At 60.6% G+C, this 12,175-nt stretch overlaps 1 protein-coding gene across 7 annotated transcripts in view; it reads left to right on the forward strand.

Moving 5' to 3' along the window:
- Window positions 1-277: 277 nt before the first annotated feature.
- Window positions 278-12,175, forward strand: part of TLE3 (TLE family member 3, transcriptional corepressor) — a 29,920-nt gene continuing 18,022 nt past the window's right edge. For 3 of the 7 annotated variants that reach the window (XM_063413032.1, XM_063413034.1, XM_063413033.1), the window contains exons 1-7: window positions 278-419; window positions 856-1,001; window positions 1,144-1,244; window positions 1,325-1,388; window positions 2,243-2,287; window positions 10,378-10,440; window positions 10,758-10,862. In XM_063413032.1, coding sequence (XP_063269102.1) covers window positions 978-1,001; window positions 1,144-1,244; window positions 1,325-1,388; window positions 2,243-2,287; window positions 10,378-10,440; window positions 10,758-10,862 — 402 coding nt within the window. In that variant the 5' untranslated portion in view covers window positions 278-419; window positions 856-977. Of the gene's footprint in view, window positions 420-855; window positions 1,002-1,143; window positions 1,245-1,324; window positions 1,389-2,242; window positions 2,288-10,377; window positions 10,441-10,757; window positions 10,863-12,175 lie in introns of those variants that run through there. The other 4 variants (XM_063413035.1, XM_063413036.1, XM_063413037.1 and 1 more) reach the window with 2 other exon arrangements.

The following is a 12,175-nucleotide window of genomic DNA, read 5'->3' on the forward strand; positions in this document are numbered from 1 at the left end:
GGCGGTGGGCGGGGCCCGGTGGGGGGCGTGGCCGGCGGCCGCCCCTCCGTCAGACACAAGCTGCCATTGTGACGTCGCTCCGCCGCCGCCCAATCTGCGCCCGCCGGCGGCGGCCCCACGTGGGCGCGGCGGGCCGTGATTGGGCGGCGGCGGAGAGGCCGCCCGGGTTTTGTCCCCCGCCCGCCGCCCCGCTCCGCCCGGGCGCTGTGGCGGCACCGCGTGCTCGGGCGCCGCTGCCCCGCTCCGCGCCCGCTCCGCGATGGCTCCCGGAGTTACGGCGATCGCCGCTGGACGCAGCTGAACGGCCGCCCCCGGGCGGGGGACGCGCTCGCACCTCGCATGTCCGCGGCGCCCGGGAAGTCGGATGTGTACGGCCTTCCTCCCCCTCCTCCTCTCCTCCATGGCCGTCGTGCTCCGGCGTTAGTTCCTGGCTTTGCTTCCCCTTCTCCCGGCCGCAGGAATACCGCGGGACCCTCCTCCCGCCGCCGCGTTGTTGTTGTTGTCGTCGCTGTGGCTTTTTGATCTATTTCTTTTTCCTTTTGATTTTTTCGTGGAGGGGGGGGTGGTGATTTTTTTTTTTCTTTTTTTTTTTTTTCCGCCAGCGAGTGCCGGAAGGAGCGGAGGGGGGGGGGTGAGGAAGCGGAGGCCTGCGGAGCGCGGCGGCCGGGGGGGTCGGCACCTGGCCCCGGCGCTGCGGGGCCGGGCTCGGCTCCGCGGGCGCCTCCCCGGCCGTGCGGGGCCGGGGGGGAAGGGGGAACGTGCGGGGGGGAACCGGCCGGGCCCGCTCCCCCCCCCACCCCTCCGCCCTCCCTCCTCCGCCCCCCGCACGGACTTTCCTCTCGTCCCTTTGTTCAGTTCTCGGCCTCTCCGGGAGCGCTCCGAGGCCGGCGGGCAGCAGCGGCAGCTCCGCACGTCGCGATCGCCGTAGCAGCGAGGCTCGGCGCGGCGGCTTCCAGTGACCGCGCCCCAGCCCGGCCATGTACCCCCAGGGCCGGCACCCGGTGAGTCCCGGTACCCCCTCCCGACCCCCCCACCCGCTCCCCTCCCTCCGTTGTGCCCCGGTGCCCCCCCTCCCGCCGCCCTCCCGCCCCCCGGTGCCTCCCCGGTGCCCCCCCCGGTAACCCCCGCGGCCGCTTCCCGCAGGCTCCGCACCAGCCGGGCCAACCGGGCTTCAAATTCACCGTGGCCGAGTCCTGCGACCGGATCAAGGACGAGTTCCAGTTCCTGCAGGCCCAGTACCACAGGTGAGCCCGGGGACCCCCGGCCGCCCCCGCCCCGCGCCCCCCGGTGCCGCGGGGTCTCACGGTGCGCTCTCCCCCCCCAGCCTCAAAGTGGAATATGACAAGCTGGCGAACGAGAAGACCGAAATGCAGCGCCATTACGTTATGGTGAGAGACTTTAATCAGATTTCGGATCAGCCTGCAAATGTCATTAGCTGCGAGCCTGCGAACGGGGGGGAACCGGGGGGACCCCCCCGGCACGGGCAGCCCGGGGAGCCCCGGGCGGGGGGCGGCGGTGCCGGCGCTCCGAGCCCCGCACGGCTGCGGCGCCATCCCAAGTTTCCTGTTAACCCCTTTGGAGCGGTCCCGCGGCCGCGGGGGGGTCCGGGGGGGCTGCAGCGGCGACCCCGAGCTCGGGGAGGGGTCCCTGGTGCTGGTGGGGGTCCCCCCCTGGCTGCCCCCGGGAGCCATCCCAGCTCTCCCCCCCAGCCCATCCTTCCCCAGGGAAATGGGCACTTTTGTTGCCTCAAAACGCTCGTTTTAAAGCTAAATTCGCGTGGCGGGCCCCCGGGTGGGCTCGCTGGGGGCTCTGATGGGCTCGGCAGGATCCAGCACCCCCTTCCCGGGGCTCCCGGCAGCTCCCCTGGGCCCTGGGGGGAACAAATGCCCCCCCCGGTGAGAAGCTGGATTTTTGGCCAGACTCCGGGCTGTACCTGTTCTGCCAGGGCTGAGCAGACGCCTGTCACCCGGCTCTGCGCCTCTTTGTTTTTCTAAGTAGCTTAGGAGGAGAAAACAGGAGTCAAAAGGAGTGTCCCCTCGTTAAGTGCCTGCCAGTTAAACCCATAAACATCTGCTTATTATAAGGTGTAATTTCCTTGGCTACCCGTGTTTTAAGCCCAGTTTTGCCCAGGATGCTTTTTGGTAATGACCTTATGCAAATACCTCCTGTGAATTGAATTTAAATTCTGCTTGGCTCTCGTGGTTAATTGAATTTATTTCTTTTTTTTTTCCTCCTTCCCCAGTACTACGAAATGTCGTACGGTTTGAATATTGAAATGCACAAACAGGTGAGTAATTTCGAGCGGGGAAGTTGCGATTGATTGATCTCCCGTTGCCCTTTTCCTCCACCCGAGGTAAAATCGGCCCTGATTGCACTAAATGGGGAATAAGTGCTGGAGGCAGGGCTGTGACTCCAGGCGGGATCCCGCGGCCTGGCTGCTCCAGTGGCAGCCGCAGGTTGGGGTTGTTTGGTCGATATTCACGAGGAATTTCGGTGTTTAGGCAGAGTGTTTATGCGGAGAGGTGAGAACAGCCTCTCCTCCCGTGCGGGCAGGTCAGCACCTGGAATAGCGCGTTCCCGAGGCTGGGAAAACACTGATAGGGCTGCGCTGGCCTCGCTGCTGCTGTGGGGACGGCAGGGCTGTTTGTAAGGTCACCCCCTGCTCCCGGAGCGTGAGACCGAGCCGGGAATTATCTCAGAGCTCACCGTGTGTTGCTCAATGTCACCGAGCTGTCTTTGCATCTGGGAAATGAAGCAATGTTTGGGGCTGCTTGGGGTTTCGGTTTTTTGGTTGGTTGGGGTTTTTTTTTTTTGTTGTTTTGTGTTTTGTTTTCCCCTCCCTTCCAGTCTTCTCTAATGTGTAACTTGCCTGAAGGAAAAAATAGAGAAGGCCCGAGCAGAATGTGGTGTGCTACCTTGATAAGATTATCGGTAAAGAGCCTAAAGGCTGCGCACATGATGGTAAAACTTAAAGGAATAAAGTTATTATTGAGATTAGACCTGATTATTTGTGCTGCTGCTGCTTACTGGTTTTAGAAGGAGTTCTAATTAAGAACTTAAGGCAGATAGAAGTTGACATCAACTTTGCCGCTCGCAAATCAGCCCCATTCAGCTCCGGAGTGGTTGGGCTTTAACAGCGGCGTGGCCCTGGCCGGGCGCTGATGAGATGCAAAGCAGCGGCTCTGAACGCGCCTCTCCTTCCCTGCCTTTCCGCGCCCCAGTCACGGGGCAGCCAAAATAATTCCTGCTTACTCCTCAGTTTTGTATAAATATCTCCCTGCACGCGGATAATCCCGAATTCCCGCTCCTGGTGCGGGGACCCCCGGGCTGGGGGAGCTCGGCCGGGTTCGTGCTGGGTGCTCGGGAGTGCCCCAAAATTCGGGATCGGGGGCGGGCCCGGGGCGGCCCCCTGCGAGCAGGGGACGGGTCTGGTGTGGCCGGAGGGACACAGAGCCTGCGGCCACCTGGGCAGGGACTGGGGGGACTGGGGGGGCCCGAGCCCGGGCTCTGGGGCAGAGGGTCTCGATGAGGGGACCCGAGCCCGGGCTCTGGGGCAGAGGGTCTCGATGAGGGGACCCGAGCCCGGGCTCTGGGGCAGAGGGTCTCGATGAGGGGACCCGAGCCCGGGCTCTGGGGCAGAGGGTCTCGATGAGGGGACCCGAGCCCAGGCTCTGGGGCAGAGGGTCTCTCCTGTGCCCACCCTCCTCCTGCCTGGTTGCTGGGTGTTGGACGGCTCCGCTCGGTGCTGGGAGATGCTGGGATGACACCCCGGGAATTTGAGTTGATTCCCTTGCTGGGAAATGCTGGGATGACACCAGGGATTGTTGGGTTGATTCCTTTGCTAGGATGAGTCCCCAGGAATTTGGGTTGATTCCTTTGCTGGGATGACACCCCAGGATGTTGAGTTGATTCTGTTGCTGGGATGATGCCCTAGGATGTTGGGTTGATTCCCATGCTGGAAGATGCTGGGATGACACCCTGGGAATTTGGGCTGATTCCCTTGCTAGGATCACACCCCAGGATGTTGGGTTGATTCCCTTCCTGGGAGATGCTGCAATGGTGCTCTGGGATGTTGGGTTGTTCCCTTTCTGGGATGACACCCCGGGAATTTGGGTTGATTCCCTTCCTGGGAGATGCTGCAATGGTGCTCTGGGATGTTGGGTTCATTCCCTTGCTAGGATCACACCCAGGAATTTGTGTTGCTTCCCTTCCTGGGAGATGCTGGGATGACACCCCAGGAATTTGTGTTGATCCCTTCCTGGAGATGCTGTTCCCAGGACGTGCCCAGTGTTTTTCCAGGGCTCCGTGGCTGCATCCCGAGGTTTGGCAGCGCGGGATGAGCGTCGGGAGGTGCGGATGGAGCATCCCCGTCCTCCGTGTGCCCTGGGGGGGTCTCGGGGTGCCTGAGGAGCCCCAGAACTCCCGGTTGGGTCCGGTCCCTGCCTGTCCCGGTCTCTCCTCCCGGGAGCCGTGCGGGCGGTGCCAGCAGCATCCCTCCCGTGCGAGCGCGGCCCTCGGCGGGGACATCTGCTGCGTGTCCCCGCCGGGAGCGCGGGGGGAGCCGGGGCCGCCTCCTCCCCTAATTGACAGCAGCGAACAAAGCGGCCCCGGCTGCGAAAATGGGGCGAGCGGGGGGCACCGGGGAGCGCCGTGCCCCCTTCCCCGGCCGCGGCATCCCCTGAAAGGCATCCCCGGGCAGCATCCCCCGGCAGGCATCCCGCAAGGCATCCCGCTAATTGCGGCGTGGTCCTGCCGGCATCTGGCTGAGGGTGGCTGGTCCTGAACAAACAAGTTTATCAGCTGACCTGTTTAGCGGTTGACTTGTGTTTATCTGCACACAATCAAGTAGACTGAAGTGCTTGAATTATTCATGCGGTGTCCTGCCCTCCAGACTTGACTGCTTGTGATTACATCTGCTCCAGACAAACATTGATGGATACTTCATCTTTAAGCAAAAGGGGATTGTCTGTCTGTGGGCTTATATAACAGATTATCTCTTCCACGCTGAATATTAAGTGTGTGCATATGTGGCTGCGTGTGGGGTTTGGGTTTGTTGGTTTGGTTGGGGTTTTTTTTTTGTGCCTTCTCTCCCCCCCTTTCTTCTCGTTTTGTTTCTCGTTAGGAAAAAAATGGAGTTTCATAAACAACTCCATATGCAAGGAAATATTTAGGAAGTGATTCCCCAGCCGGTTGCAGTGAGTCGTTCCTTACATCAGTCTTCCTGCTGAACTCGACTCCTTCCCCGGGCTCAGCTTTCCTAAACCCGACTCCAATCAGGAGTTTTCTTTTGAAACCCCGGCAAAACTTTTTTTCTCCTTTTTTCCTTTTTTTTTTTTTTTTTTTTTTTTTTTGTTCGGCTTAATTGATTTTTCCAAAAGAAACTTCGCCTCCCCTGCCGGCCTCGCATTGTTTCTGTGCAGATCTCCGTGGATAATCGCCGAGGGCAATAACCATTCCAAAAGGAAAACTCATTTTGCGTGGGGAAACGGGACACCTCGGAGGACAGAACCTTTGTGCAGCCTTTGATTTCTTGTTCTGGCTGAGAACGCTCCACAGAAGCGCTTCTTGTTTTCCTGCCTAATGCCTGGAACAAACCTAAAGCCCCCGACACTTCCAGGGAAGAGAGGCAGCTTTTTGTGTGCGCCTTTCTAGAATATTCCAGGGAACACAATATCCTTTCTGTCGCGCTCGTTAGCAAGGAGTGCCAGGTAATAATTTGCTAAATGCTTCAGAAGCCGAGTAATTTGTGAGCTGCGCTCTCTGTGCTCCCCGGGCAGAGGGGAATTCTGCCCTCCCTGCTGGATCTGGGGGGCTCCTGGCAGAGTTTGGGGGGTCTGGGCCAGCCTCAGCCCGGTGCCGGTGGTAATTCCCTAATGAGGGGTTGTGTCCTGCCCCTCCACACCCCCGCCCTGAATTTAATTCTCATCAGCCAGGCTCTCCACTTTGCTAATAACGATAGCAGCCACAAATAGCTTTCAACATGCCATTGACAGCCCGCTTGGAGAGAGCACTTGAAATAGTGGTAGACAGCTGAAAGTACCCGTAATTGTGCGCCCGAGTGAGAACCACACTGCTCAAGGGCCTGATTTTCATGTGCTTAAAGAGACAATATCCTGGTTTCAACAAATGCTGCTGGTGCTTCACGCCTCGTGTGATTTACTCCTCCTCCCGGCCGGGGAGGAGGGTCTGGGGGGCTCTGGAGTGCCTGGAGGGGCTCGGGGGTGCAGGGCCTTTGGAGAATCCCGGCGGGGTGTGCGTGGAGAGGGAGCTGCGCCCTGCAGAGGAGGAGCAGGAATTTGGGGCTTTGCAGTGGGGGTGTGGGGTGGCAGTGCCGTGTTCCTGCAGCCCCGTTTCCAGGGGTTCAGGGGTGCCGTGAGTGTGTGTGGGGCTGGATTTGTTCTTTCCCAGGGAATGGTCGCGTTCCCCAGGCTGCCGGAGCTCCGGGAGCGTTGGGACAAGGCTAAGAGTGACATTGGTGGGGTGTCAGTGCAGGGCCTTGGGTAATCCCGGTGTTCCCTCCACCTCCGGGGGTTCCTGGATTTGATGTGGCTGTTCTGGGGTGTTTTCCCGGAGCAGGGGGGGGCAGTGCTCCCTGTCCAGCACCTCCTCCCATCCTTCATCCCCCGCATAAACCCAGGAGCAAGGCTGCACCTGGGGCTGGTGTGGCCCGAGGTCTGTCCTGGGGCTCCACCTGCCATGGCCTGGTGGGATCCCCTTCCCGTGGGGAATATTTCCATGTGGGGGACAGACTGAGGGGTGTGAGATGTGTGCAGGGGGTTTGGGGTGTTCTCTGTCGGTTTGGTGTTGTTGCTTAGGGGTTTTTTTGGGGTGTCCTGTGCAGGGTGTTTTGGGGTTTTCCTGTGCAGTGTTTTGGGCTGTTCTCTGCAGGTTTGGTGTTGTTGTTTGAGGTTGGTGTTTTTTTTGTTTTCCTGTGCAGTGTTTTGGGGTGTTCTCTGCAGGTTTGGTGTTGCTGTTTGGGGTTTTTTTGGGGTGTCCTGTGCAGGGTGTTTTGGAGGTGTCCTGTGCAGGGTTTTTTGGGATGTCCTGTGCAGGGTATTTTGGAGTGTTCTCTGCAGGTTTGGTGTTGCTGTTTGGGTTTTTTGGGGTGCTGAGCAATGCCTGTGGGGTCTGTTCCTGCAGGCAGCTCTGTCCTCCCGGGAGCAGGGAGCCCAGGAGGGATCTGTGAGCTGTCCTGTGCCCTGGGGGGGATGCTGGGATCCACCTCGGGGGTCACCCCGGGGCTGGGACACCCCTGCAGCCCCCTTTGCCCTGTGGACACCCAAAGCTGAGACAGTTTGGCACAAGGAGCATCCCCCCTTTCTGGGGTGTCCCCCCCAGACCCAGCCTGGAGCTCTGCACTCCCGATTTGGGCTCGGTTTAAGGCTGCTCTGCCTCTCCCGTGACTGACACCCAGGGGATTGGTTTTAAACTCCTTCTGCCCCATCCCGGTGTGGGGAGGGGAGTGCAGGGAGCCGGGGCAGCGGGCAGAGCCAGCCCCGGTGTGTAACGCCCAGCCCGGCCCGTGCCAGGAGCAGCTCCCGTGTCCCCGAGCGCCGGGGATGCTGCTGGTGGCTCGGGCCATTTTAAGAGCAGGTGACAGGAGCCCGGGCCGGGGCCAGGCGGTGCCGGTGGTGATTTATCACCGGGGCAGATGTTCTCTCTGGTTTCGCTGAAACCCCACGCCGGGAGGTGCTGGGCAGGGAGCAGGGCTGGTTCCTGGCAGGGGCACGCAGCGAGGGGGGATTAGCTGGGATTTCAGCTTCTCCCCCCTCCTTGCCCTTTTTTTAACGAGCAGGAGCGTCCCGGGATTGGCTGCCAGGGGTGTTGGGAGCCTCTCCCCGTGCCCCTCCACGGTGCTGGAGCCGCCCCGGTCCAGGGAAGATGCAGGGCAGCGGAAGGGGATGTGGAGCTGGGATTGCCATGGCAACCCACGGTGGGAATGGAGCTTTCCTTGGCAGGAGCGGCTCGGGGGCTCTGGGCAAGGGGATGAATGAGCCCTGTGAGGGGGAAGGTGTCGGGCACGGAGCCCTCCCCTGCTCCCGGCGTTCCAGAGAATCCCTTTCCCTCCCGGTTAAAGTTTTATATGGGGACAGCTGGAGTTTAGTGTGCCAGGGAGTGGGAAAAGGGAAAGTGAGCAAATATTTAAAGACTGTTGAGTCTCATGTTCACAGGAAACCTCACGGCTGTAAACATAATATTTGGGACATCCAATATCTCTGTGCTCGCCGGGTCCCACGTGGGGAGCCTCTCCCTGTGCGGAGTGGGGAGTTTGGCATTTAAAGGTGGAAGCATCACGAGTGCTGCTGGTCAGGGAAACCCCAGCTCCTTCCCCTCCTGCTGCCTGCGATCACCCTGTGAGCTGTGTCCTTCCTTGGGGCTGCTGCTGGCGCCCCTCGGGCGTGGGTCGGGTTTGTTCTGGAACCCGGGAGCTGCCGGGGCAGAGCTGCTGGAGCTCGCTGCATCCCCACGGCCGGAGCTGCAGGGATAAATCTTTAATGGAGTGCGGCTAAATATAATCTGATCAAAGCTTTGCCAGTGCCAAAGAGCCCGGCAGGAAGGAGCTGCTCCTGTGGCTGGTGGCACTGCTGGTGGCACAGGCGGTGCCAGCCCGGCTGCCCCGGGGCTGTCCAGCCTGGTTCTGGGGGAGCTGCTGGGTGTGGTGTGGGTCCTGAGGAGCTGCTGGTGACCAGAGCCTGCTGCTGGGGACAGGGGTCACCTCATCCCGGTGTCCCTGCAGTGACGGGACACGGGGATGGCTTCCCACTGCCCAGGGCAGGGATGGGCAGGAATCCTTCCCTGGGAGGCTGCTGGGACCCTGCTGCCTGTGACTGCCCCTTCCTGGAAGTGTCAAAGCCAGGCTGGAGCAACCTGGGCTCCTGGAAGGTGCAGGGAGGGGAACTGGCTGAGCTTTGAAGTCCCTTCCAAGCGAACCATTCCAGGATTCCTGATCCCCCCGCTGGCTGCTGCGTCCTCACGCTCGGGGCCGCGATGATCCCGCTGACTTGGTGGCCGTGCCCAGGGGACCTGAGTCCAGGCCGTGGTCACTTCCCGCCGTCCCTGCCTTGGCACGGGGTGCCAGCACGATCCCTTCCTCTGGAATTGCTAAGAAAAGCATCAGGTGTAACCCAATCACCGGGGTGCTGCTGGAGAAGGGGATGGCCGGGAATGTTCCCGTGGCTTTGCAGCCCAGCTCAGCTCTGTGGGGACCCCTCAGGGCAGGACCCAGCTCTGGGCTCTGTGGGTTGTTCCCCCTCGGGGGTGGCTCCAGGCAGGGGCAGATCAGGATTATTTTCCTGGTGTCTCCTTGCCCGTGGTGGCGCTGGCAGTGTTTTTTGTTCTTGTGGCTTGTTCTGTGGCAGGAGCAGCGTGTCCCAGCCACCCACAGCAAGGGCTGGGATCTTTCCTCCAATTTAGGATATTTGGGGTCTTCCTTGGGGTGCTCGAGAGCAGAGGGAGCTGAGGGCTCCGTTGGGTTGGCTGGGCTTAAAACCCAGAGGTGCTGTGGGAGCTTTCCAGGGTGGAAAGCTGTGAGCTGTGGGATCAGAGGGGCGGCCGTGGGGCGGCCGTGGGGAGCAGGGCTGGCCGTGGGGCGGCCGTGGGGAGCAGGGCTGGCTGGGGCTGCCCCGGGAAGGAGGCTCCTTGCCAGCAGGAGGCCGGAGCTCTCCCGGTTAATCACTTGTGTTATTGATAACGAGCTGCCGGGGCTGGCGGAAGGAATTTCGGGGCGTTTGATTCCGTGCCAGCGCTCGGCTCCGGCCATTGTTGTGGCGCTGGATCCTCGCGGCCGCTCAGCCTTGTTTGACTTGGAGCTGGAGCTGTTTTCACAGCTGCCTTGGCCAGGAGCAGCAGGAATTAACCCCTGGGAGCCGGGACACGGCTGTGCCATCCCTCAGAAGTGTCCCTGCAGTGGGACACGGCTGTGACATCCCTCAGGAGTGTCCCTGCAGTGGGACACGGCCGTGCCATCCCTCAGGAGTGTCCCTGCAGTGGGACACGGCCGTGCCATCCCTCAGGAGTGTCCCTGCAGTGGGACACGGCCGTGCCATCCTGTCAGGAATGTCCCTGCTTTGGGACACGGCTGTGACATCCCTCAGGAGTGTCCCTGCAGTGGGACACGGCCGTGCCATCCTGCCAGGAGTGTCCCTGCAGACAGAGTGTGGGACAGGGAGGGGATTTGAGGAGGGGATTTTGGGAAGGGACAGGGGCAGGGGACGGGGAGGGGATTTGAGGAGGGGATTTTGGGAAGGGGCAGGGGACAGGGAGGGGATTTTGGGAAGGGGCAGGGAGGGCACGCAGCGCTGCTGCCAGGAAGCCTCGTGCCAGCCGTGGGAGGCTGCCGGGTGCTGACTGTTGCTTTTCCCTCTTCCCTTTTTTCAGACAGAAATTGCTAAGAGACTGAACACGATTTTAGCCCAGATCATGCCTTTTCTGTCACAAGAGGTAAGGAGGGCGTGCAGCTTCTCCCAGGGGGTTTCCCCTCCCTCACAGGCAGTGCTGGGTCCCTGGGGGGGGTGTGAGGAATGGGATTTAAATCCTGCCTGGAAAACCCTGGGGATGGGCAGGGCAGGACCCTGCAGGGCTCTGCTCAGCCTGGGGGGGCTTCCCCTGTTCCCTGAGGAGCTGGGAGGTGTCCCCGGGCTGCTGCACACAAAATAGGGCAAAAAATTAGGGAAAACCAGGCAAAATAGGGCCCAAAAGAAGGGGAACCATGCCTGGGGTCCTGCCCCTGGGCTGACCCGGCCCCTGTGTCCCCACAGCACCAACAGCAGGTGGCCCAGGCTGTTGAACGTGCCAAGCAAGTGACAATGACGGAGTTGAATGCTATCATCGGGGTACGTGGACTTCCCAATCTGCCTCTCACCGTGTGTATTCCCCTTTTATTCCTATCATTTACCATATCCAGAGGCAACCCTGCGCTCAGGAGGGCACACAGGGTGGCTCCCAGGCCCCAGCCAGCCCAAAAACCCCAAAACTGCCCCGATCCCACAGCTCCTGGCTGTCCCAAAAACCCCAAAACTGCCCCGATCCCACAGCTCCTGGCTGTCCCAAAACTGCCCCGATCCCCCAGTTCCTGGCTGTCCCAAAATCCCAAAACTGCCCCGATCCCCCAGTTCCTGGCTGTCCCAAAATCCCAAAACTGCCCCAATTTGGGGGCCCAGCAGGGCAGGGCTGGAGCTGCAGGGTCCCAATTGGATGTTCCGGGGCTGGGAATGTTCCCGGGCTGGCTTTGGGGTGGGAGCCCCCCGCCCCTGAGGCCAGGCTTGTCTCTGCCGGGCTGTTGGTGTGGAATGTGCTGTGCCCTGGCGGAGTTGTTGTTCCATGCATTGACCCTTTCCCTGCGCAGATCGAGGGGTTCTGGCTGAAAATTAACGATTTTAATGGTTTCTTTAATTGCTGTCACTGTCTTGGTCCTGCAGCAAGCCCCAGGATATCTGAATTCCCAATCCACGTCCTGGGCAGGCGGCTCCAGAGCTCCTCTGGCTTTGTTTCCCAGGAAATACTCACAATTATCTTTATTTTCTAAAAATCTATTTACACTTCTTCAGCTTCAGGGATCTTCATCACTCCCTGTGTTTAACCTGCTCTTCCATCCGTTTTTATGGGCATCACCAACTGTGGGCTGGTGCTCTGGGCTCCTGGGATTTTTGGGAGTGAGGAATCAGCTGGATCCCTGGTGGAGGGGTGGGGAGGTGTCCCAGGGGCAGAGCTGAGCCCTGGGGTGACCCCGCACCCTCCTGCTGCCCCCACCCGCCCCGAGGGGCACGGGGCAGGAGGGGCTGCAGGCAGCAGCTCTTGGAATTCAATTAGGGTGGATGAGCGTGACCCCCATTCCCTGGGAGATTGCTTCCCTGGATCTCAGCAGCCCTGCTGTCATTAACAGCCAGCCCAGCCCGTTAATCGCTTCCCTGACGAACTTCCAGCGGGAATTACAGACATCTCCTGGAGGGGGCCAGCAGGGAGGGACAGGAGCTGACCAGAGATCCCATGGCCTTCCATGGCTTGTCCAGAGACGTGGAGCTGCTTTGGGGGCTGCTCCAGAGCTTCCCAGGGCAGAAAATCCAAAGGATTTGGGGATTTTTTTCCCTCCCCTCTGTGCATGGGGTGGTTTGTTACTGTGTAGGGTTGCTGCTGGCAGCAGGGGTGGTGATTCCATGGCCTTCCATGGCTTTCAGAG

This window comes from Prinia subflava, chromosome 15 (genome assembly GCF_021018805.1).
Source record: "Prinia subflava isolate CZ2003 ecotype Zambia chromosome 15, Cam_Psub_1.2, whole genome shotgun sequence".
Taxonomy (NCBI): domain Eukaryota; kingdom Metazoa; phylum Chordata; class Aves; order Passeriformes; family Cisticolidae; genus Prinia; species Prinia subflava.